Here is a 24626-nt window from a genome sequence, read left to right as displayed (position 1 = left end):
CATATGCAAAGTAGTAGTTAATCTTGTGCTCATGGCCATTGACACCATAGATGCAAGGCCGAGCATCTCCAGTAATAAGCCTTCTCGACGATGGTGATCTCGAAAGGACATCAAGGTCATTATGAGGGCCATGCACCAAAGTATGAAAGCCAAATCCATTGATGCAACTACCTTGAGAATGATGACTGGATTTTTCGAATGCCCTTTGTACCAAATTTTTCATCCTGTGGGGCAATTCTTCCATGTCAAATGCATGCAATCAATTAAATTCAACACCCCTAGCCATCCTTGTTATTCAATGAAACCCATGAGCCTCTCGATGTCTTCATCATTTAGTGCCTTCAAGTACTCCGGTCTGAAGATCTCGATCAGGATTGTGTGAATCTTCTAACCGTCTTGAGGATTATATCTTCCCCAATATGTATGTAGTCATCGATGGCACGCCTAAGCATCCATGGGCCATCAGTCAAAGAGTCGTGACACACTTCAATTGACTCGCACTAGTTTCTCCAGCTGCACTCCTTCTCAATGAAAACCAAGGATCATGACCCTCAACGACTCTTGCAATGGCGTCGAAAGAGATCCCTGTGCATCCAGAATAGCCATCGAAAATACTTCTTCGGATATGTTGCATTGGCCGCAAATTAATCCTTGATAAGTTTGGCATGGCCTTCTACGCTATCATGATTGATATAAAAGAGGCCTAGTTGAGATCATCATCTCGGTCACCCCCCTAACGATCACGACAATGGTCATCTCAAAATATTATCATCTTCATCCTCTTTAGACGAAGAGTTGCGAAGTACATCTCCCTCAACCTCTTCATCTAGAAATTGCAATGCTGAATGCTTAATCTGATTGCAAAAACAGGAAATAAAACCAAGAAAGGGAAAATGATCTACGTAGTAAATTTATCCAACACTTGGCGGGCAAGGGAGGTGAGAGCCATGACGTCTGGCGTTGCTATAAGTCGAGATTGCAACTGGAAAGTGGGGCTGAGGGGATGTCATGCATGCTTCGACGAGTGTGGTTCCCGTCTAGTTAAGCTATGCCCAAGGTTTGCTGAGGAAGCCCACCTTGGCTCCACTTCGACGTTCAAAAGGCTGCCAGTGTGGCCGAGAACCCACCACCATAAAGCTCGAGCATGAGTGCTCTACAACATCCAACTCCTTTGACATTTTCCATTCATGAGGAAATGAGGTGACGCGGTAGCTTGAGCCATTGCTGAACTCATGGCGGCGGACAAAGCAAAGGTGGAGTAGTAGGTCGAGGGGATGCGGTGTATCGATGGACCTGCATGGGTAGGGGTGTCCACCAGAGGCAAGGAATGCGGTGGAGGAGACGCCGACGTGGATGAGGCCGAGCAAGAGAGAGGGGTGCGGGAGAGGAAATCTTTTACTAAAAATCGATTTGGACTGGTTAAATTTGAGTAGCGGAGACTGCTTCTGCTCAAATTTGAAGGGAGTTAAACTTATTGGAGGTTTAGCTAGAGGATGTGGCTAGGTCTCAATCAACTGAACCAAATCTCAGTCAAGTGATTTAGTATTACATAAGAAGAAGAAAAAGAAAAAAAAACTAAAAAGAATGTTGCACGAATCCTCATGCCAGATAAAAAAATATAGCATTGACTGAGACATATCGATGTCTTGGTCGACTTAGACTTAGCAACATTGTTAGTTAGAAAGGTTTAGTTCCTAATAAGATGCGAGCCTCTAAAGCCTTTTTTGGTTTATAGGGTAGGAAAATCATAGGAATAGAGAAGTCATAGGAAATGAGATGACAAGTATCTCAAATCCTATGAGTAGGAATAGGAAAGAAGATGCTCTTTAATTCACATCATAGAATTTTTTTCCATTGAATCTAGTCTAATGTTTATTTTTCTATGAAATGTGGAGGATAGGAAGAATTCCTCTACAGGAATAGGATTTCATTCCTACAAACCAAAGGGCTCTAAAGAAATTTTTTCTATATAAATCCTATCATATGAAATTCCTACAAGATTTCTCTAAACAACAAAGGAGCTAAGCTTGGGTTAGAGATGCACTAATGGGTGGACGTTCACCGCATACACGGGGGCGCACTCGACCTTCCCTCCTGGAACTGTTCCCCCACTCCTTCCCATCTGATTCGCGGAGTCTCTCTATCCAGCAGGCGGCCGCCGCACCGCACCGCCTCGTCTCTCCCCGTCCCGCCGTCCGCCGCCGTTCTCTTCTCCCCTCGTCTCCTCGCACGTCGGAGCCGCTCAGGGCACACACAGGTTCCAATCCCTCTCTTCCCGTCTGCCCTCGAGGATCCGGATCTAGCCCCCTCCTCCCTCCCCTCCGCACAGCGCGGTGCCGCCGGTGCGGCGGCGGATGTTTGATGACGTCTGTTGCTGACACTTACCATCTTCTTTTCTTTTTTCATCAGGTGCCAAATTCCCCAAATCAGAGACAGTGAGCCGCCGCCGATGCACGGATGCATTCATCAGACAATTGCGGGAAACAGACATCGGGCCCTGCTCATGCAACCAATTTCGAACGAGTATGTATAGCCACCAATAGATTTGCCTGGGGATTTTCTTGCATATCGCTGAAAATCTTGGACTGTATGAGCGTGTACCTAACCACAGGTGGAAATGAACTTTCACGAAATTGGTGCAGGTTGTGATGACCTATCAGGACAGGGCCGTAGAACCGAGCCACTCAGGAGAAGGGCTGCGAGTGGAAAAGGTATCCTTCGACGCATCTGCTTTACAATGTGCATTCCTCCGTTGATGATATACTACAAGAAAAATATCCACCTATCAGAATCAAATGGTGAATTGCTCTCACATGACAGTAAAATTGATGGGAAAGCAATGACATTCGCAGTTAACTGATTACAGTATTCAGCGCCATTACTCTGTTTTCCTTCTGTGGTTGAACTTCTGCTCAGCACCCGTAGTTGGTAACATTATGGGTTTCTGGTGGTAGAAACCGGGGAGGGCCTAGGCTTTGACACCTTTCCCTTAAAAACATCATTACTGTACTGACTATATCTTTTAGAATGCCCTCATGCCTGGTTTGACTAGGAAATAAATGGTTACTTACACAGGAACACGCTGGCAAACAAGCAAACCCGGAAGGAAGTCAACAGCCGATTGGTGAAATTAATCAGGTATGGAAACCAAACGAAACATGACAAGTACCGCTCTGTCAAACAAGTGGAATTCAGTACTGCATTACATTGTGGCTTAACAGAGATTGTTCTCTTGCCTGCAGGAAAATGCATCAAATGGCATTGGCACAACTGTGCAAGGACTGTTGGCAGATATGTTGCATAAGCAAACCAACTCGGTGGACCCTACAGTGCAGCACGCTGAAGAACAAGACCAGTTACACGATGTTACAGAAGGGCATGAATTGTGTAGCAATGATACAAGCAGTGGAAGTGATGCAGGTAGCAGCTCTGGGAGCGAGTTGGATACTGAACTAGGAAAATGCTATTACCCTAGTATCGAGGCATTGGAGAATTCAAGACCGCCGGAAGTTGGCATGAAATTTCCTACCCTTGAAGATGCAGAACGTTTCTATAGCACACATGCTATGCTAACTGGTTTTGCAGCAAGGAGGGGAACTAATTACAAGAGAAAGAAGTTTCACCTACTATGCAACAGAAGTGGTAAATTAAAGCCAACTCAGGACCTGCAGAGGAAGAGGAAGGTTAATGTTTTGGGCTCACAGTGCCAAGCAAAGGTGATAGTGAAGCTCCATAACGAGCAATGGGAGTTCACAGGAGTTAAGCACGAGCACAACCATCCACTATGTCCATCCCCATCGCTCACGAGTTTCTTTTTGGATCATAAATACTTGTCAAGTGAAGAAAAGTTATTTCTAAGAGTTCTGCAACAAAGTAGGGTAAATCCAAGGAAAGCTATGAATATTTTCCAGAGAATGAGAAGCAACTTTGGAAATGTATCATCATCAAACGAGAAAGATATGAGCAATTCACAGTGTGTAGACCAATGGAGAAAAGAAAATTCAGATGTTGAAACCGCACTGAAGCGCTTCAAAGAACTGGAGCTGCGGAACCTAGGATTTTCCTACACCATGCAAAAAGATGAAGATAACATAGTTAGGAGTCTTTTCTGGACTGATGCAAGGTCGAGAGTAGATTATGAGATTTTTGGAGATTTCATATCATTTAGCACTTCCTATAGCACTAATAGGCATAATATGCCTTTCACCCCTATCATTGGAGTGAATAATCATGGGCGAATCCTTGTGTTTGGATGTGCCTTGCTACAAGATCAGAAAGCTGAAACCTTCAAATGGATGTTCCAAACTTTCTTGCATGTGATGAGAGGGAAACTGCCAAAAACAATCATAATAGACCAGGATGAAGGTATGGTGAAAGCAATTGCAGAGGTCATGCCACAGGTAAGGCACAGGCTTTGCAAGTTCAGTGTGATGCGAAAAGCACAGGAAATGCTAGGAGCCTTCATGGCAGCAAGGGGCAACATGAATGCAGAGCTGCACAGCTTGGTAGACAACTCACTGACAGAAAAGGAATTTGAAGAGGGATGGGCTGTGCTCATTGAGAGATATGATGCAAGTGAAAACGAGTACCTCCGGCTCATGTGGAAAACAAGGAAAAACTGGGTGCCTGTTTATTTCCAGGCAGATTTCTACCCATTCGTCGAGTCAGCTGAACATGGTGAGGGGTCAAACTTATTATTCAAAGACAATGTGCTTCCTAAGGACAGAATCGAGAAGTTTATCGAGCAATATGAGAGGATACAGGAGGGCATAGTAAAAACAGAGGAAGAGGATACATTGCAGTCAGCAACTGAACCAGCATACTTCTCCATGCAGCCAATAGAAAAGCATGCAGCGCGTATATACACAAGGCAAATATTTCTGAGAGTGCAGAAAGAGCTATACTATTCTACGGCACTCAATGCACATGAGATACAAGGTGGAGCAGCGTATAGACTCGAAAAGGTCTTCGACTACGAGAACCCTGAGTTTGACAGAAACTCTTTTGAAGTGCTAGTTGACCCTGGCACCCACACATTCAAGTGCCAATGCGCAAAGTTTACCAGGGATGGGATTTTATGCTGCCACATATTCAGAGTTTTCACACAGCTTGGAGTCATCGAAATACCAGCGCAGTACATAGTGCCCAGATGGGCCCGAGAATTCAGAGAGGAACGGCTGAAAGAGTACGAGGAGAAATGCTCGAAGAGAACAGAAGAGAGAAAGAGATGTGTGATGCTATTAGGTAAAATGGCCGACATCGGCAAGGGGATATGCGCGGACAGTGCGAAAAGCGGCTGCTTCATGCTCAAACTAGACAAGGTTCAAGAGAAGTTGGTGGGTGCCGATGGTCAGATCGTATTGTGGAGCAAATGAGAGTTGGCGAGTTTGGTTCACAGATGTCTTTATCCTGGGACGAAGTAGAATAGTCAGCATGTTCAATTTAGCGTATGATAGAGGTAAGATTCCAGGAAATGTAGGGTAGTCTTGTGAGACTCGATAGTGATGAGGATTGGATACCTCTGATCATCCAACATTTTTGCCTGCTATGTGGTTTCTTCTGTTCCTCCTCTTATATGACAGCACATTCTGTCGAGTTCAGGTCGTGTATCCTGGTTGTGGCCATTATCGAGGAACTTGATAAAATGGCATTCTTTTCTTTGGCGCTTGAAGATTCAGGAGCAACACTTTCCTTTGCTTAGATAAAATGGCACGCATTTGGTTGGCAATTAGATCAAATGTTTTTTTCCTGCATTTTGAGGTCTGGGTCCACATGTCAGCTATTTTGTACTCCCTCCGTTCCAAAATAGATGACCCAACTTTATACTAGCTTTAGTACAAAGTTGGGTCATCTATTTTGGAACGGAGGGAGTATGAAATTGCACCTCCTGTCAGCAATAGTGCCAGCCAATCACAAGGCAGCCCGGTCCTACCACAAAGAAGTAAAAAAAAATTCTCTTGAATTGTGTAACAGACTAACAGTGGTCCTCCTTCTGAATGCATAATAGCATGGGTGCATTGCTTTGGAAAGTTGCTATGACAGCAGGAATCCCTACTTCACCAGCAAGGGCTGCTGTGAAAGTTGCAAAGAAGATTCGCTCCAAAGAAGAGGCAAATAGTCTAAAATGTCATTTGAAGCTTGGGATGATCACACTTTTGGTCTGAATTTGTGCTTTTCAATGTATGGCCGTCGTGTGCCCGGGGGGGGGGGGGGGGGGGGGGGGGGGTGAGATGATGACTCAAAACTTATGGTTGAAATGTAGCTACTGCCTGTTGATATGGAAATTTCTTTTGGCTGATGGATGTAATCAAAATTTTGGCGGCCAAAAATGTTAGACATGTCCTGCCCTAGTTTTGTACCACTTGCACACGTCAAATGAAGATATTAATAGCCGCCTATCGACCACGATTCCGTCCACATTTTTTTGTTACATCCATACCAACAGGCAGCAGCTACAGCCAGAATTTTATCAAACAGCTGCAGGGAGCAGCGAGCCTGGAAGGCGTGTAATTTCGAATGCAGTGATGACTCCGGTATATATTATAGGTCGTTCCCCTGTTGAATTTGTGACAATTCGCATGTTGGTGCAAATGTTTGCCCCGGAAACTTGATGCACATGGCTCCAAGATAAAAGTTTCCAAACCCACCACAATTGCCTTATAACAGTGCCAAAGCACATTTGGCACTGGAAAGGCCCGAGAGCCTGTCAGCAGCTAACCATACAACAATCCTGATAACACCTTGCAAAAAAGCGTAGAAATCTACAAGATATCTGCCTAAATTCAACGGCGCCTTACATCCCAGCGATTCGTCGGGAACTGACCGATACGACTCCAGGTAACTTCCACATGGAAAATGAAAACCGCACCCATATTTACAAGTTTCACCAGGAATTTATCTGTCTGGCATCATCTCGTCTGCATTTGTTGATGTCAGCAACAAGTTTGCGTGCTACTAACTGTTAGTATCACCAGAACCTCTTTCGTCCCCAACTGACTGGAAACAGAGTGGTCGGGGAAGAAGAGTCTTCAGCTACCGTCGGCGACATCCTCCAACCTCTGCCCGACGACATAGCGGGCGTCCCTGATAGAATCATGGAGTTTGGCGCACAACGCTTTGGCGAGATAGAAGCCGAGGCTGCCCAACCACACGAAACGGTACACCGCCGAGTTCATGGCAACGGAGTAGCCGAATCTTGGGAAGACCCCCTTGGCAAGCACATAGGGAACACCCAGAGCAGCGAGCAGCTTCGTGACGATAGGAATGCACACATCTTGCAAGAACCACCACATTGGTGCGATCCCTGAATCCCAATCCGCCTTTGCCTGATTAAGCTTTGGGCCCCACCTTTCGTCGATGAAATAGGCTCGCAAGCATCTGGCCCTTGTCCGACGAGCCTTCAAGCCACAAAGACAAACCCAGAAATTAAATAATTTTCCTATTTTCGGACGATAACCTAATCAATAAAAATGTGAATGTGTTATTTTTGGTATTCACTTTAGCAGTGGGATTTTCACAACCAGTACAATTTGTGTGCCATGTAGCAATATGTCAAGTTCGGTACATACGTGACAATAATAATATAGGTTAAGAGGTCAGAAAGTGAGATGTGAAATTGGACTTGGAACTCACCTGCTTCCCCCAGATTTTCAGAGATAGACACCCCAGGCTCCAATAGTAGGAAAGGCCTACAACTGGAACGTCATCAGCAAGCCCAGTGAATGGTGATATTAGTGATAAATCAACCAACAGCCCGGTCAGGAAAGGAGCGATGACAAGCTGACAGCAGACATAAGTTATTCAGCTACAGCATAGTAGAAAGTAAAATATGAAGGAAACCACCTGAAGTAAATTGCTCACCCATAAGAACACAACCAGATAGCGATTCAGGGCTAGAAGGTCTGTTCTCCCAGAAGTCACGTAGGCAAATGAATCTCTAGAGGCGGCAATAACAGTTGATATGGTGCCAAATCCAATAGCCAAAGCAAGCATATCTAAGAGAAAATATCGACAAGTAAGCCAAAACAAGGTTAAAATATTTTCTTGTTTTTAAGGAAGTCCAACAATCCAAATTACCATCTCTGGACAATCATTACCATCGGATTTCAGTCCACCTGCTAGTGGCAGCCGAGTGATGGCACGCCCAATTGAGATTGGAAAAATGAGCACAGCCAAATTGAATACCACAATAGTCAACCATGCAAGCACCAGACTTAGGATTGTAGCAACTGCAACTGATCTCCTGGTACAGTGTACAAGAAGGTAAGTATCCACTCAAAAGTTGTGCAAGCAACACCTCTTGGTTTGCAAACGCTTCAATGCACTGAATTGTGAAAGTAATAAGTGAGCAGACAAGTATAGCCAACAAACAATGAGATTAGAGAAAAGATCATGCGGAGCGATTGGTAAAGGTCTGGAGATCAGGTATAGAGCATTTGCTGAATAATTGACGAGTACACACTACAAAGTGTCTCGTAGGGAAAATTCGACTTGACCCCTAAGAACAGGATCTTTACTTCCCTAACAAACCATATCCTTATCTTCCTATTTCAACCTATTTCTTTCCTAACGAAATGTATCTATTTCCACAAATCTAACTACAATACTTACCATCATTGACTTAATTATTCATATTTTAATAGTTAATTGCTGCCACAAGGTTGCTTTGCCATCACAGTTTCTTTTGACACTTCAGAACAAGATTGTTAGAGTACCAACGATCCAACAAGCTTGTTTCTCACAGAGCCTTTTTCACATGATCCATAGTGCTGATATGGAAGTCATGTCAGACGCAAAACCTTCTTTGGAGCTGTTTGATATATATGTGATCAGCATGGTAAGCATCATGTGTCAAATGGCAAGGTGTCATCGCTTAATAATTACCACTATGCAGAGCACACTAGGGAAGAGTATCACAAATACCCCAGTAGGTAAAATGAGCAAAGAAAACATATTTCAGAAGCCCAAAACTGCTTCCTATCCACCAATACGCAAGTTCGTAAATAAGCAGTGAACAATGAAATCATAAGGTAAGAAATAGATAGCATTAGAAAATGGAACTAGATGTGGCAAGCTAAAAATGATGTGCAGTGTGCAATTCCGTAAATGAACAAAACTATGGGGGTTTACCTTCCATCCTTAGCTTCATTGATCCTATCATACTGGTCTTCTGGTGCGACACTACTCCCAATCTCATCATGTCCAGATGCACCAACGGGCCAGATACTCAACGAATCTGACAAGCCTAGAGCATGTCCAGCAGTGACAAAGGAATACTGGGTTACCTTCTTCACTAACCACTCAAGGTATACGAGTGTCTTAGTGTTATCAATGAGAAACTTCAGAAGAAGAGCATGAGAAACTGAATCGACATAGTTTCGTGGTGCTTGCCAAAATGATATGCCCTTTGCACCACAACTGAAGTAGCTGCAAATCACAGACAGTAAAACAAAGTGTTAGTCTTCAAAATCAGGCAAATACATCAGATAAAAACATAAAATAAATTTAGAATACTTACGTGATATGAAATGGGAACAACTCCGGCACCAATAGCCCGCCAATTTGAATAGGAACAAGAATGACCAAAACCATAGAGATGATTCCAACAAAAGGAACATGAAGCTTCTTGAAATAAAATTTGTAGAATGGTTCGTGAGCTTCATAGTGGACAAAGGGAATGGCAATTCCTGGCCTCAGTATCTATTGACAAACAAAATCAGCACCCATTATACCCTGAACTGTATACTGGACATACTATTGACATAATGAGGTCACAGATATAACATGGTACATACCTTATCAAGAAGTCTGAAGAATCTAAGGCCTAGGTGCCAAAAGATGCATCCAAAATACCAATGAAGGACAGTTGAAGCAAAAGATGAAGCAAGCATAAGCTTGAACCTCTGGGACATTGTTGCACCAAACATTTCTGAAGTGCAGATATCAAGCGCCCAGCCAAAGAACACCGGGTGTAATATTTTTGCGCTCAGCAGATTAAGACAAAAATTGGCAGCAGGAATAGAACGCACGACCCCTCTGAGAAATATACCAGGCAGCCTTAAAATGAATACTGCGGTTTGAGCAACAATCAAGGCGACGAAGGGGATAGAACCTACGACCCCTCTGAGAATTATACCAGGCAGCCTTAAAATGAAAATTGCAGTTTGAGCAACAGTCGAGGCGACCGAGGGGCGGAGCCGGAGGGACAGCAGATAGTGCACTTGAGCAAAGGACCTGGCAAGCGCGAAGAGCCATGCCCCGAGGGTGATGAGGTGCATGACAAGTGCTGGGACGAGGCAGATAAGGAGGAGCAACAGACCCATGAGTTTGTGGGAGAAACCCGCGATGAACTCGGAAACAGGCAGCCTCGCAGGGGCGTCTGCAGCGTACACAGGTCGGATGGAGATGTCGTTGTTGCACAGCTGAAATGATACCATCAATCGCATCAACATCACAAAAAAATCACATCGAGATGAACACGAAGATGAATTAACCGCAATCCCAACAAGAATATGACAAGAACTTTGAGTATTACATTGCAAAAGGGGGACATTTTCAGCGAGGAATCATGGCAATGGCAATGGCGATTGACAAGGGTCAGCACACAGACAGAATCACAAGGCATCTTTCAGTAGTTGGGGTTGAAATTAGTTGCGCAAAGGGTGGGTCACTCACAGGCACGCAGCAACATGATGAAGGGGATCATTCGTGGAGAATATACAATGCTGACAACGTATTTACATTGCAACAGTATGGCAATGGCGCATCACATTGAAAAGGGGACATTTTTGGTGAGGATTGGAATCATGGCAAAACATTCACCAAGCACGCACGCACGCACGCAGCATCGTATCACCTAGACATCTAGTGGCACACGGGACTGAAACTAGCTGCAGCGAACGAGATGAACCTGAACGGAATAAAGCACGCGCAGCCACAGCAACAGCACGAACTCAGCAACCATTCAAAGCGGGCACGGACGCCGAGAGAGGAGAAACCCTAGGCGGGCGAGGAGAGGTGAACGGAGGCGATACCTCGCATCGGGGCCCCTGGCGGGTGGCGAGCCACCGGAGCTGGCAGTCGTCGTGGACGAACCTGATGCTGCCGCGGCAGGCGCAGGGGTGGCGCAGGGGGCGGCCCGCCTCGGCCGGGAGGCGGCAGATGCGGCATTGCTCCTCCTCCCCCTCCCCCTCCTCCCCGTCTTCGTCCCCGGGGCCGTCCGCCGCGGAGAGCGCCGTCTCCGGCGGAGAGGCGCCGGCGGCCATTGGCCCTGCCTGCCACCCGCGAAGGAAGCTTTTCCCGTCGCCTCGAGCACGGCGAGAGAGGCAGTGGGGTTTAGGCAGAGAAGCAGAGGAGATTGGGCCGTCTTTGCAGTCTTCCCGTTGTCTCGAACGGACAATAATCCCACCTTCCGGCCCAAGAAAGCTCCTGGTCTTCTTCTTCTGCTTCCTTTGTTATGTTTCTTTTCCTTTTTTTGTTTTTCTCTCTCGAAAAGCACTCAGTCTGCCTATAAATGAATGAATTAATTACACCAAAGTCCATGGAACCGTTCTTTTTAAAGTTTTCTCCCATGTGTTCCATCTTATATATCAGAAAAATACCATTAGAAACTTTAAACATCGGCGGAGCTACGTGCAATCCTTAGCCTAATTACTGAAGGGAAATTTTTTTAGGGAGTTAAATTAAGCAGAGTTTACCCATTTGCCCCCCCCCCCAAAGATGCATATTTCTTGTCCCCCCCCCCCCCCCCGCGGAGACCTTCTGCTAGCTCCGCCACTGACCTTAAATGCTATATTTTATAATGATGTTTATTGTGATATATAATTTGGATTAAATTGGTGGATTGTCGATTTAGGGATGTGTGTGGGCCTTTAAAACCGAAAATGAAGGAGTATATATATGGTAACATTTTTACATGTTGTGTAACCATTATATTTGATGATATGCATCAACAAATCTCAATACTATATGAGTTAAATATAAAACTAGATGGAATCCATTTTTACCTACCAAATGTTGGAAGTATATTATATATATTAAGTAAAACATTTCCACATATATATTTAGAGGAGAACTAAAACAAGAGTAAACACATGTGTTAAACGGGTCCTCCACATCCGACTACCTTGGTCGTGCCCATAGTAAACCTCCTCCTTCAATTCATTATTGTTGCCTCCTGTCCACCTACATATAATTTTTGCGCCTTCAAAACTAGTCAGCTCTTCAAGTTGTTGACATCCAACTTACTATCAACCACTTCTCTGTTCCTTTTCTTTATTCTTCACCCTTTCCATCTCGTCCCATATCGATCGCCTGGCTTGAACGAAGTCATAGCTTTCACTCACTAAGACCAGGGAGTGAACATATTAGGTGCAATTTTGTTGTCTTTTTATGTGTGTAGGGAGTGAACACATGGAATGCGCATCCATGTTGTTTGACATTCTAGTTAAAAATGGCGCAAATTACTTGGGTAAAAAGATTTCCGTTCAATCACATTGCCCCTTAAGGCACTAGATTGCCAGAGCCAATCGAGTGACAAGTTTCATGGCAAGCTAGCTCCTATAATTGAGTCACTTTGTGTTGGAGCCACAAACTGACCATATGCCCTAGCTCTGGCGGCTCTCTTGGTGGCGGGGGCAACGAGCTGGCAAGGCAAAGTTTTCCTCCATAATCCACATGTGTGCAATAATTTGGGAAAATGCACCCTTTGAACCATGACACTTATTTTGGAATGGAGAAAGTATTTAGTATATATAGCTTAACCTTGTTTATCAAAAGTTTGACTCATTTGGCCTCTAAACGTTGATTCCCAGCTCTGTCACTGTGCGCTAACTCCGTTGGATCTTTTGAAGAAGACGGCAAAGATTTCAAGCCATCCCACTTTATAAAGATCTAGCACAAAAATGAAAAATCCAAAAGCGGTTAATTTGAATAGATGCTAGCCTACACCCAAGGCAGAACTAACCCTAGAACCTAACCTATACATCTTGCGACTTGGGTAGACTCTCAAAGAGAGGGGCAGAACAAAGAGAATGAGAGAGGGAAAATGAAAACCCTAGCAACCTATTTGGTGGCCATTAAGGCAAGAGAATGGGAGTTTGCATAGGGATTAGACTTGGGAAGTAGATTTTACTTCCATTCCCTTGTTTGGTATAAGTTGAGAATTAGACCGGAATAGAGCTCTGCCCACAAATTAGCAGGGTACCCCATGGAAAGAAGACAATGGGAATTGGCCCTCTCAACTCCCATTCCCTTTCCCATTTAAATTTTCCATGCCCTCTGATCAATCAAAGGACTTTTAATCTTCTCACCCCTCAACTCCCATTCCCCACCTTTAATTCCCACGAACCAAGCACGCTGTAGAGCTTAGAGGATACTCCCTCCGCTCCTAAATATATGGTGTTTATGTTTTGGTAGTTCAATTATGATGTTTTGGTAGTTCAACATATATTTTGAACTATCAAACATCATATACCGAACTATCGAAACATTATATGTTTAGGAATGGAGGGTGTAGATGATAGGATGTATTCCCCGCAAAAAAAGAAGAAGATGATAGGATGTATTGAAGGTAACGAAAAGATTTGGAGCCATGGCTGAAGAAAAGAGACTTCGAGCCGTACCACTTTACTACGAGCCCTAGGGATGCGCTAGAGATACTCTTTAAAAAAGAGAGAACGGGAGAGGTGAAACGAAAGCCATAGTAGAAAAAAAGAAAGATTTAGAGCCACAGGTAAAGAAGAGAGGAGAAGATTTCGAGCCGTTCCACTTTACTACTACGAGCCCTAGGCAAAAAAGAAAGAGGGAAAGCGATTAAGAATTGGGCAGGACGCGACGGTGGTAGCCCGACCGAAGCAATCCCAGTGCCTGCCGCCTCTCCCTCCGCCCCACGCAAGGCACCCGACCCGACCTCCCGCTCAAAAATCCCCCACACCCCACCCCACCCCCGACGCCACTCCACCCCCGCCCCCGCCCCCGCCCCCGACGCCGCATGAGCCGGCCCGCCTCCCAGCCCCACCGGCGTCCGCAGCCATGGGAGCCCAGCAGAGCGTCAATGCCGGCAAAGGTCCGCGCCCCCTCCCCTCCCCTCGCGCGCCTAGCTCGATCCCTACCTCGCCCGCTCCGCCGTTTTGGCGTTCCGCGACTGCGCGTGGCTAACGTGTTTGCCTGAATGCCGCAGCCAAGGTGGATTTGCAGGTCGACCTCACCCACATGCTCTGCGAGGCGCTCCTGCTGCCGCCCCTGAGGTGCTCGCCCTTTTGCCTCCACGACCGATTGGCCGGCCGCGGTCGGGCCGCACGCCGCGGTTTTTTGTTTACGGACCTTGGATTGCTGACTGTGTTGTTTTCTTGGTCTGTTTTTCCTTTCAGCAGCTCCAGCGCCACCATCTCGCAAATCGTCGGAAGGTGGGGTTGCGTGTCCTGATTCCGCTGCTAGTAAAGTTTATGTTCATATGCGTCACAGAATTCATTCAGGCAGGCATAGTTGGCTGATTTGTGCGCGTCCATGTGTGCGTGCACGCGTCGGTGTATTTCACTTCACACGCGTCGCAGAATACCCGTCTGGATTTACGAATGATTGCTCTCTGTTTAAACTTTGTACCACTTTGTTCCGAGTTCTGAAGTTTTACCATCTTGTTCTGAGTTCCAAAGCTGTACCATTTTGTTCCGAGTTCTGAAGCTGTGTCATTTTGTTCCGAGTTCTGAAGTTGTACCATTTTGTTCTGAGTTGTGAAGTTTGGTCTGCAGGATCTCCCTCAAACACCCAAGCCTATTTGGGAGGAGTGAGAAGTTGGACGTGATTCTGGATAAGGGTGTCAATGACTCTAATGTTGTTGTTGCCTTTAGACGCCCAAGGCCCGAATGGTTATCGCAGCAGTCGTTTGTCATTCAGGTCTGCATTCTGTCTGATTGTATCTCGGCTTCTTAATTGAGCCTTCTGTCTGAAATTGAATATATATGCTGCAGTGCTATAGCAGAAACATGGTATAGTGTTTTAAATTGTTGCTAAGCAATTTATACTTCATTGATCTTGTTAACAGTACTCATTTCTCATTTTCATTGGTATTCTAATTCTCTGGTGTTCTCTGCACTAGAAATGAGTAGAAGAGATGTAGTAGAGTGATAGTTGGCCCTGTTAACATCTCTTCTATAGTAGATGTAGCAGTAGAGTGGTGGATACAATATCATGAGAAATAGGAAAATTTTAAACTCAAACACCAGATGGCATGTTTAACATTTAACATGACTAATCACTGTAAACAACGTAAGGCTCTCAAGTTAATTTTATTTTCCTGAGCACAGAGAGATACCCTGTCTTCTTTGATCAAAATCAAAACAGGGTCTCGAGTTACCCAAAAACCATTGAAAAACCTGAAACAAAGCATACTAAGTACAACAGCACACCAGTATACACTGAGATTTAGACAAATGTTTGGCAGAAAGGAGTAAAAACACACCTTCTGCAGCACACATTCTCACTATCATTGTTGTGTGATGGGCCTGCAACTCAACTACTCAATGCTGTCTGTTGTTCCTGATTGGAATGGAGAATCAATTATTAGGCCTCTCTAGTTGCTGTGTTGGTTATGGACCTGCCCTACTTTACTTGTTGCCGGACCATTACAATCCCTTTTGCTTGCAACTGACCTGAGGTAGCCGCCCTGGCATGCTGGGGCATCGGCTCCACCAGTGTCTGAATCTGTAATCGAAGTATTAAGCAGAAGACGTTATTCGCCGTAGTAATTCTAGCAATTAATGGTTCCATTATCTTGCAAGTTGATTGGTTTGGTGACCACCTTATCCTAGAACGGGTTTGCCCATCATAAGACCGTCCCATGACTGTTGGTGTTGGTGTGAGGACACCATCCCTCATCTTGTCTTAATTTTGTGCTTGTGAGGGATAAGGTGATAATGGACCAATCTATTCCGCCCTTCAAACAAAACAAGTGGATTACGTTTGGAATTAGGATTGGATGTTGCTCGTACCATACACTTGGCTTGATCTTTGTCATATTACTTCCATTATGAATGGTTACCTTTCATGCAAGTTGATCGGGTAATTATTTTTATGAAGTATGTAAGTATGAACTTGTGAAAAGTGGTTAGGCGTTGTATGCTGTCTTTTCTGTTCACACACCTTTTCTTGTTTGCGTGCTGGTTTGAGCAATCAGCACTCGATGACACCAGAAATTGCGGTGCATGGTTTTCCGGCTGACAACTTCACACGGTCAGGGAGCAGAGGGGTGAATCTAAGCCGGTTGTCGCTTGGGGTGGAGATTAATGAACCGACAACATCAAAATGGACTTCTGGAACCAGTGTTAAGTTTGAGGTGAGCATCTAGTCAAATCCAGTTGTTTGCATCATCTTCATGCTGTACAACTTCTCTTATCAGATGTCCTTTCCCTCCAGCATATCCGTCCTGTTAATAATGATGGGCGCTCAATAGCTAGGGACCACGAAGGCTTTCCCCTAACATGCAGGTGATAACAGTATTTCTTTGGATGTGCCCTTTGATACAATAAAAAGAAGTCTCATTGTTTAATGTTCTTTTATGATGCAGTGGTAACCTCCATGACAACATGATTATCTTGAAGCAAGAGTCTGGTTATGCGGATGTTAAAGATAATAGCTTCTTAAGAGTAAGTTTGTGTTTATTTCATCTCCATCTTTCCTTGACTTGACTGTAACTCCATCTTATATAGTTCCCAATGACAGGTTAATTTTCAAATGGAACAAGGATTGCCACTTGTACCAAAATCACTAACTTTTAACAGAGTTAAATGTGCTGTTTCGAAAGGCATTAAACTGGGGCCAACATTTTTGGTTACTAGGTACTGCATCTGCCTACTGTACTGCAGCAACACTCTTCTATGAAAGTTAATTAATCTCTTCCTATGCTGCAGCTTGACAGGCGGTTCCATTGTGGGCGACATGGCACCGTATCAAGCATTTGCAATAGGTGGACTTGGTAGCGTCCGGGGTTATGGCGAGGGTGCAGTTGGTTCAGGAAGACTGTGCCTAATTGGTAACTGCGAATACACGGTTCCTTTGGTATGTAAATAACAAGCCATATATATTATATAATCCCCCAAACAGTTTATGTAGTCCGTAAATCAAACTTGGTAATCCAAGAACCAGAAGTAACTAGAAGTTGCATCCAAACATGAAATGGATAAAAAAATGCAATCAATTAGATGCGTACATATTTACTTGGACTCTTTTTTTTGCCATCATTATTAATTTGTATGCTTTATGCAATATTCACCTTTTTTTTCTTTCTCTTTTACCCATTGTGGTCTTTTACATTTTCTCCTGTTGCATATATGGGTCAAATTTATGGGATGATAGGTGGTGTCTGCATGCAAGAGGAATATACCAAATACTGCAAAGGACTGCGATGAGGAATTGATAGTCGAAGGATAGAATTTTAGGGTTGAAAGTTCAGAAGTTAGCATAAATGGGAATTTCTCTCTTCTAATAAACCTGCTTAATCTTGATACTGGAAGAAAGATAAATTCAAACTATATTAGCGGAATATAACATGAAGGCTTGCAATTGGTTCTTCTTCGAGAATCAGCAAGTCCCGTCTCTCTAAAACAAATTAATACTGTACTAATTTTGGTGCTTACTAGATGACTTTATCCATTTTATATTTGTATGGTAGTTGACCGGTGCAAGTTTTATCAGATCTGCATAAATGGAACCAAAATTCTGAAGAAATCATGTGGCCATATCATTTTCAGCCTTTTAAATGCAACTAGCACAATAAGGACATTTCTTGTGGTTACTTAATTTGTGCTAGAGTTTTGCTGGATAGAGTTACACACTAATCAGTTCATTAATATTAAGATATTGCATAGCGAACATACCACTCATGACTGGAACTACTGTATGAGAATACACAATTTTCATTGAATTTACACATGCTTTGGCAAACTCTAGCTAGACTGCCAGGCAAAAAGAATTGTCCTGGGATTGTTCTAGTAGAAAGTGAACTCACCGTTGGTGCTGTCACTTATTTGACTATTAAAGCATCCTCCACCAATGGAAATCCGTACTGGTTGATATTAGGTTTATCTTCTTGTGGTAGTCTTGTCCATTTGGATTATCAATCAAATACTGAAACGTCTGTTTCTGTGAAGGCAAAGAATCTCGAAGGTTCTCTTTTCATGGACTGCGGTAGTGATTTAGGATCTGCTCGTCATGTTCCTGGTAAGGGCTTCGCTTCATCTTTGCATACTTGAGTACTTAGTAATTTCTATTTGCCTTTTTTTCAAAATAAAATAAAAATCTAATTGCAACTAGAAGAAAATGAGGCTGATATACTTAAGCTTTTCCGATGCTTTTAAAATTGAACAGTGTAATTCATAAAGTAAAAATGAGGGGCTTGATTTACAGTTGCTCGCTACTCAGCTACACTAAATTTGTGCAGTTTTGTGTCTGTGTGGAAAGCAAGCACGCCTTTCTCAAACAGTTAGAGCTTACTATTCAATTGGTTTGGACTTACAAATTCAGTAGTACAGTAGAAGCTTAAATAATAAAAAATTCTGGCATTTTGTATGGGATAACCAAGATCAAGATGTCTCTGCGGTGGAAAATCATGCAAATATCATTGACGTGATGTATCAACCAATGAAGATCGAACTAAGTAAATCAACACATCACCTGATTTGACTGAAGGAGTTAAGCTTATCAACATGAGGACAATGCAATTGACATCAGCATACTGTACCATAGAGCACACATTGGACAAGAGTTATAGTAGAGTCCTGAGTCCTCAAACATCCTTTTGTTTTATGCCCACTCCTGGTTATGAAACATTTAGTGCAACATATCAATGCTGAGTTGCATTTGATGTTTCTTTTCTTCATATCTCAGTATGATAGTATTTCCTTGACCATACTCGTTCCGTCCTGCTGTGATTTTTTGTTCAATGATCATTCATCATTCACCAAATGATGGCAGGCAATCCGGCTCTTCGGCAAGGGAAACCGGGATTCGGTGTCGGGTTTGGATACGGCGTCCACTTCAACACGGACATAGGCCAAATCCGAGTCGACTACGCCATGAACGCCTTCAGTCGCAAGACCTTCTACTTCAGCATCAACACTGGCGGTGCTGGCTCATAGATCATCAAGAACATACCTGACATAGCATAGAGTTACAAGCCATGACATGCGAGCACCTCTCCGCCAACATGCCTCGGCGCAACTGTCCAAGGCATCCGAGGGTTGTACAGTCGAGGTTGTTGTTATCTTCTGCTGGATGCTGAACGGACAGTTCATGAGAATGTGAGATGACATGTGTAGAGTGCAAAGCTGTGGCCTGCGGAGCTTTGGCTGAAGGTGCCCCATACCGTCTTATTCTTTGCTAGTGGGATAAAATGCATCATCATCCATCGGAGATGCTCAAGCTGATCGAGAATAATATTTATTTTTTATTCTTTATTTTTCTTGTATATTTTTCATGAACTGTACAGCGTTAGGAGGAGCTGTCTGATTTGCCGCCACAGTTTTCTGGCCCAATGTTGTCGCAATCATCGGTAATTTGACCTGCCTTGTGGTTGGGATGCGCTGATGTTGCTACACACATTTCACCAACCAACCAAGCGACGGCAGGTCTTCACCGGTGCACTGCTCGCGCCGAAAGGGAAAGAGATATTGTGACGATTGTCCTATTTTTCCAAGTTGATCGCCGTCCACAGGAGAGGTTGCACGTTTAATTTCTCGGCCTGAAAGCACCAGCTTCGCTTCACCGCCACATAAACTGGTCTCCAGTTTGCAATTTGCTGACCCTGAATTTTGAAAATGTATACGCATCGTAGCAAGGTAGTCCAAAAAAATTATACGAGGCAATCGAGACTGAAAATGGTGCACTCGGCTTCGGTTTATGCCAATGTTTCATGATAATCTTCTTTTCTGAAAACTTGACCTTGCAATTTAGTAGTACTACACAGAAGTAAATTTGCTATCACTAGTGGTAATTTAGCTTGTACTAGTAGAGTACCTCTTAATTTACACAAGTCATGACTCATGAGCTATTGGAACCAGTCGCATGACCAAACCCGAATCTTTTGTAGGTAGAGGGGATCTCTGAACATCGCTTAATTTCTCAGTCTGAAAGCACCGCCTTCTCTTCACTGCCACACCACGTTGTTCCCAGTTTCCAACTTGCTGACTCTGAATTTCCAAATACGCACACCTCGTGGTGAGGTAGCTCAGGTGGATCACCAATATTATACGAGGCAATCGAGATAGAAGACAATGCAGTCGGCTCTGGTTTATAGCATCGTTTTAGGATGAATTGCAGTCAATTTTTTGAAAATTTTACCACATTAGAGTAAATTCAGCGCGCGCGGTTACGCTTTGCACCAGATATATCGCTTAATTGCAGTAGTCATGAGCGATGGATCCGAATCTTCAGTAGGTATAGAAGACTTTCATAACACCCTGTTTAACAATTCCAGATAGTACTTTTATAATTATATCAAAACTAATGTAATATTCAAACAGTGCAGTGCAGTGGAGATCTTGTCCATGTTCACTCAAAGCTACAAGCTCGATCCAATCCAAGCTTTGCTTGCCAGGCAACAATGCCAGCCAGGAGTCCGTCCGCGAGATGCGCATCACCCACCCTGCCTGCCTGCGCAGACCAATGGAGGGGGACAGAGGACCAGGCAACCACGGGGAGCCTAGTGGCTACCACTACACCGGCGAGGTGGCCTCGAGGAGCAGCTCCTCGCCGAGGGCGCCGTCGAGCTCGTCCCCGGTGATGCGGCCGAGCACGAGCACGATCCCCATGGCGAAGGCGGCGTCGAAGCCGGCGCGCACCCACAGCACGAACACGTCGCGGCCGAGCACCACGTGCGCGCCCTCGTCCACCTTCCTGCGCACCTCCGCCACCACCGTCTCCTGGTCCTCCCCCTCCTCCACCTCGCCCGCGCCGCCCGAGGAGGCCACCGCCACCACGCGGCAGCACCGCCTGGGGAAGGACCCGTCGACGCGGAACTCCTTGGCGGCGGGGGAGTGGGCGGGGGCGAGGAGGTCGACGAGGACCCCGGCCCCGGCGCCGAGGATGGAGGAGCGGCGCGCGGAGAAGAGCGGCTTGGCGCCGCCCGCGGCCCCCCCGTCGCCCAGGAAGCCGTCCCAGCGGTGGTGCAGGCTGGGGCGGCGCCTGCGGACGGTGAGCACGGGGTCCCCCGCGGCGCCCAGCAGCGCCAGGTCCCCCGCCGCCGCGCCCCCGCCGCAGGCGCCTCCCCGGCCGTACGTCTCGAGGCGGAAGGCCAGCGCGCCCGTGCGGTGGTCGTAGGCCTCCAGCCCGTCCCCCGGGGAGAAGAGCGTGGTCTTGCGCACCGTCAGCTCCCTGTCCTCCGCCTCGCAGTGCTCCTCCCCCACCACCACCGTCGCCGCCGGCGCCGGCGCCTCTCCCCCCTTCATACCTCTCTCGCGCGCGCTCGGACTAGTCTGGCTCTCTCTGCTCTCGTCTGTGTCGCCGCGCGTAGAACGAGGTGGTAAATAGCGTGGGCGGTGGGGCGGGTCGGCTAGCTTTTCTTTCTTTCTCTCGGTGGGTTCCGGGTTCGTGGGGCCGGGTCAGCACCGGGCCCACCCCACGAGCGGGTACACAGGGAGGTGGTGGCGATGGACGGCTCAACATGGCAACGAGTACCCGCTACCTGCGAACCCGACAGATATAAAAACCCTAATAGAATAAGGATATGAGAAATTAAAACACCTATGGGTTTTTAAATGAGAAAAATCATACCTAATGGGTTAGGCGGGTACGGGTATGGGAAGGCAATACCCATACATGCAAACCCTCAAACCCGTATAATAATAACCATATCAAATAGGTCTCATGTGTCATTGACTTAGATAAAAAAAGCCTAAGCTGCCACTGGACCCAACCACGCCCCGCCCCCTCCAAATTCCGGATCCAAAATTGCGCCCCACCCCCTTGCACCTCATACACACTATCAAATCGCACCCACTTGCTAACCCTAGGCGGTTGAACCTCACACACACCATCAAATCGCGCCCACTTGCTAACGCTAGGCGGTCGGCGCCGTGCTGCCGCCAAGCCACCGCCGCTGCGTGCATGAAAGCAACCAGCCGCCTCCGGCCTGCTCCTTCTCCTGATCTCCTAGATGGGTATATGTGATGGAATATTGTATGTATGTGTTGAGATGCTGTCAATATGTGTCAAAATACGAAAATGTAAATGCTCAAACATACACACCTAGCTGGGTAGTTTTTACCCACGGGTACGCATACGGGAACAGTTTGAAACCCGGTGCGTGGGTACAGGTACGGGTATGGGTGAATTTTTTTGAGATGGGTGCAGATATGGGCACGTAATATCCATACCCAAATCCTGCGGATGCCATGTTGATGGACGGCGATGGACAGGGATTGGGTCTCGCCGTGCGCCCGGGGGCGGTGGGCAAGTTCGTTATCGAAGGCAGCTTTGGCCTGTTTGGAAGGGGGAAAGGGACCGGACTGAGACCGCGGGGGAAAGCAAAGGAATAAGAGGAATAATGGGCTGGGCACGGTCGGCGGGGGATGCTGGAAGATAACGTAATTAGGAGGCGATTGCGATCGTAAACGAACCAGCTCGAGCGCGATCGTGGTTGGATTGGATGGGAGTTCGGTTGGAATGTTTGTTTGTGTTTCTCCTCCGTACCGTACCGTATCGTGCAAGGGTGCTGGGAGGAGCAAGAGGTTCAGGTCTTTTTTTTTTCTTTGAGGTAAAGCGAGAGGTTCAGATAAGATTGTTTAGTATGGCGGGATGAGATTACATATCGGCCTGGGCTGCGAGTGGGGTTTGTCGGTGACAGGAAGGACGTGTTTGATTGCCTGCATACATCTTAATTAAGCCCGTACGAAAAGAATCCAGCCTGCTTGGTTGTCTGTATGCATTGTTAGACCTACATCGCACATTTTTTAAAGCATCTTTGGGCCTGGCACGCTGGAAACGTTCACATCGGCAGTTTCTTGCGAGCCAAGCGGAGGTGAGCGCAGGCGAGCGGGCCCTTGCACAAGCGGAGACGCGAGGGATGCGAGGTGATTAGGTGAAGTCTTCTTGAACCTCCGGTAAACTTCTCTCTAATCTCCTTTCCTCCTTGTCTCTTTGACCTACACAACGGTGCTTCGATTTGAGATAAGCTCTACACGAAAAAAATGCATTTCGATGCTATGGTTCCATTCAAGCGATCGGTTCGTAGTTTGGTCAGTCGGAGGTACTTTATTTCGTGTTCTCGTTTGAAGCTATTATGAAAGAATTTTGTCAAATTCATTGCCCACAACTTTCTTTGACCAGCAGTCTAATCTCATAGTTCCTCACCACATTCGTGTTGTAAGTTTTTGGTTTCGACGATCATAGCTTCATCTCTCTTTAAACAACAGTCTATTGCACTAACGCCGCCATATCGAGCTCCTCTGTCCTCTGCTCAGAGCCCTCCTATTCGCCCCCCTCGACGCCGACGCCCTTCCCCTTGATCTCTTTGCCCACGTCCTACTACACTAGAGTCGTTTCCGGTGTCGCTCATCTCGGCATACTCTCTGTTGTCCTCCTACTGTATTGACACTGCAATGGCGCACACACTGTTTTCTTGTGTCCTCTGCCTCCGTGCACACTGCAGTTCGCCGCGTCGTCGACAAGGTCGATCATCTTGACCTCCTCTCTCTCGCCCTACTACACTAGAGTCGTTTCCGGCGTCGATCATCTTAGCCTCCTCCCTCGTTCACTGCACTGACGATACCATGGTGCGAGCACTGCATTCTCCTCCTCTGTCGACTGGCTTTGCGCGAGCACCGTGACTAGTTCGCCCCGGTGTCGCTCGCCGTGCCGTCGACGGGGTCGCTCGTCCACGACTCCATGCTTGCCATGTCGGACACGGCGCCACGGCCACTAGCCACCGCAGTCGCCATTGTCTGATGCACACTGCATTTCTTCTCCCCTCCCTCTGCTAGCTCTTAACCCTGTGTGCTAAGTGCAAGTGCTAGTTCTTAATCATATCACATGCGGGCAACCAAACACCGTATTCATGTGCCGCTTGGGCTAATGCTGGCAACCAAATAAAGTGCATTTGTGCATTATCTAATGCAGGAATACTATAAGAAGGCAACCAAACAATTTACAAAAATCGCATATGTTGCTGTTTTTCCAGAACCAGACTAGCTGAAGATGAACATGAAATGCAACTACTGTTGCAAACTGGAACCAAACACGCCCGAACTGACTGAACTATCGAGGTCGACGCCGTATGACGCATGGGCTTGGGCATGCCGGACGGGCAGAAGACGGCAGTGCGACACCGCAACGCTCGGGTCCGCGATTCGGATTCGATTTAGGGCCAGTTCTTTTGGGCGATTTTATCAGAATCACCCCTCTTCCCAGCTTCTCCCAGAATCACCACTCCATATGTTTTTTTACAATCCTAACTAATCAGACCTTAACTAGATAGAATTATAAAAAATAAATATAAAGTGACGATTCTGAAAGAAGCTGTGGAGGGGGGCGATTCTGGGAGAATCGCTGAAAAGAACTGGCCCACGCGCGCGGAGGCTTGGGAAGGAAAGATTCTTGCGCCTGAGGCGGAGGGACCCACGCAAAGGATCAAGTGGTCC

General features: G+C 46.0%; 4 protein-coding genes across 6 annotated transcripts; 2 read left to right on the top strand and 2 right to left on the bottom strand.

The window, feature by feature from the left end:
- The first annotated feature begins 2043 nt into the window (after nucleotides 1-2043).
- On the top strand, nucleotides 2044-5671 carry LOC123062108 (protein FAR1-RELATED SEQUENCE 9). Its single transcript, XM_044485458.1, has 5 exons — nucleotides 2044-2257; nucleotides 2410-2523; nucleotides 2643-2711; nucleotides 3076-3138; nucleotides 3243-5671. The coding sequence occupies exons 2-5, from the start codon at nucleotides 2458-2460 to the stop codon at nucleotides 5373-5375; spliced, it is 2331 nt and encodes a 776-aa protein (XP_044341393.1). The 5' UTR covers nucleotides 2044-2257; nucleotides 2410-2457; the 3' UTR covers nucleotides 5376-5671.
- Nucleotides 5672-6628: 957 nt separating this feature from the next.
- On the bottom strand, nucleotides 6629-11381 carry LOC123062095 (probable E3 ubiquitin ligase SUD1). Of its 2 annotated transcripts, none has more exons than XM_044485439.1 (8): nucleotides 11034-11381; nucleotides 9795-10421; nucleotides 9518-9699; nucleotides 9130-9426; nucleotides 8097-8242; nucleotides 7861-7994; nucleotides 7633-7779; nucleotides 6629-7397 (listed from the first exon to the last, which is right to left on the bottom strand). In XM_044485439.1, exons 1-8 carry the CDS (start codon nucleotides 11262-11264, stop codon nucleotides 7029-7031), a joined length of 2133 nt encoding a protein of 710 aa, XP_044341374.1. In that variant the 5' UTR covers nucleotides 11265-11381; the 3' UTR covers nucleotides 6629-7028. The 2 variants fall into 2 exon arrangements, with proteins under 2 accessions (XP_044341374.1, XP_044341381.1); XM_044485446.1 differs by having other exon boundaries at nucleotides 7260-7397; nucleotides 7569-7779.
- Nucleotides 11382-13910: 2529 nt separating this feature from the next.
- On the top strand, nucleotides 13911-19554 carry LOC123062087 (outer envelope protein 39, chloroplastic). 2 transcript variants are annotated; one of them, XM_044485429.1, is made up of 11 exons: nucleotides 13911-14065; nucleotides 14180-14246; nucleotides 14370-14405; nucleotides 14748-14892; nucleotides 16172-16330; nucleotides 16411-16481; nucleotides 16562-16640; nucleotides 16717-16832; nucleotides 16905-17052; nucleotides 18144-18213; nucleotides 18967-19554. In XM_044485429.1, exons 1-11 carry the CDS (start codon nucleotides 14032-14034, stop codon nucleotides 19128-19130), a joined length of 1089 nt encoding a protein of 362 aa, XP_044341364.1. In that variant the 5' UTR covers nucleotides 13911-14031; the 3' UTR covers nucleotides 19131-19554. The 2 variants fall into 2 exon arrangements, with proteins under 2 accessions (XP_044341364.1, XP_044341367.1); XM_044485432.1 differs by having other exon boundaries at nucleotides 13931-14065; nucleotides 14373-14405.
- An 853-nt stretch (nucleotides 19555-20407) lies between these two features.
- Nucleotides 20408-21506, bottom strand: LOC123062080 (protein LURP-one-related 5). Its single transcript, XM_044485419.1, has one exon. It carries the CDS (start codon nucleotides 21435-21437, stop codon nucleotides 20706-20708), a length of 732 nt encoding a protein of 243 aa, XP_044341354.1. The 5' UTR covers nucleotides 21438-21506; the 3' UTR covers nucleotides 20408-20705.
- Nucleotides 21507-24626: the final 3120 nt, after the last annotated feature.

The sequence above is a fragment of the Triticum aestivum genome, chromosome 1A, assembly GCF_018294505.1.
Source record: "Triticum aestivum cultivar Chinese Spring chromosome 1A, IWGSC CS RefSeq v2.1, whole genome shotgun sequence".
In the NCBI taxonomy this organism is placed as follows: Eukaryota; Viridiplantae; Streptophyta; class Magnoliopsida; order Poales; family Poaceae; genus Triticum; species Triticum aestivum.
Note: the sequence above shows the minus strand (reverse complement) of the source record. Positions and strands in the feature narration are given on the sequence as shown.

Excerpts from the sequence above, each read along its gene's own strand:
- LOC123062108 (XM_044485458.1), top strand. The coding sequence starts at position 2,458 with ATGCATTCATCAGACAATTGCGGGAAACAGACATCGGGCCCTGCTCAT. Across the intron at positions 2,524-2,642 it reads ATGCAACCAATTTCGAACGA|GTTGTGATGACCTATCAGGA; the intron begins GTATGTATAGCC and ends AAATTGGTGCAG. Across the intron at positions 2,712-3,075 it reads AAGGGCTGCGAGTGGAAAAG|GAACACGCTGGCAAACAAGC; the intron begins GTATCCTTCGAC and ends TTACTTACACAG.
- LOC123062095 (XM_044485439.1), bottom strand. The coding sequence starts at position 11,264 with ATGGCCGCCGGCGCCTCTCCGCCGGAGACGGCGCTCTCCGCGGCGGAC. Across the intron at positions 8,243-9,129 it reads AATGAAGCTAAGGATGGAAG|GAGATCAGTTGCAGTTGCTA; the intron begins GTAAACCCCCAT and ends ACACTGTACCAG. Across the intron at positions 7,398-7,632 it reads TGAAAATCTGGGGGAAGCAG|GCTCGTCGGACAAGGGCCAG; the intron begins GTGAGTTCCAAG and ends TGTGGCTTGAAG.
- LOC123062087 (XM_044485429.1), top strand. The coding sequence starts at position 14,032 with ATGGGAGCCCAGCAGAGCGTCAATGCCGGCAAAG. Across the intron at positions 16,482-16,561 it reads GGCTTTCCCCTAACATGCAG|TGGTAACCTCCATGACAACA; the intron begins GTGATAACAGTA and ends TTTATGATGCAG. Across the intron at positions 18,214-18,966 it reads ATCTGCTCGTCATGTTCCTG|GCAATCCGGCTCTTCGGCAA; the intron begins GTAAGGGCTTCG and ends AAATGATGGCAG.
- LOC123062080 (XM_044485419.1), bottom strand. The coding sequence starts at position 21,437 with ATGAAGGGGGGAGAGGCGCCGGCGCCGGCGGCGACGGTGGTGGTGGGG.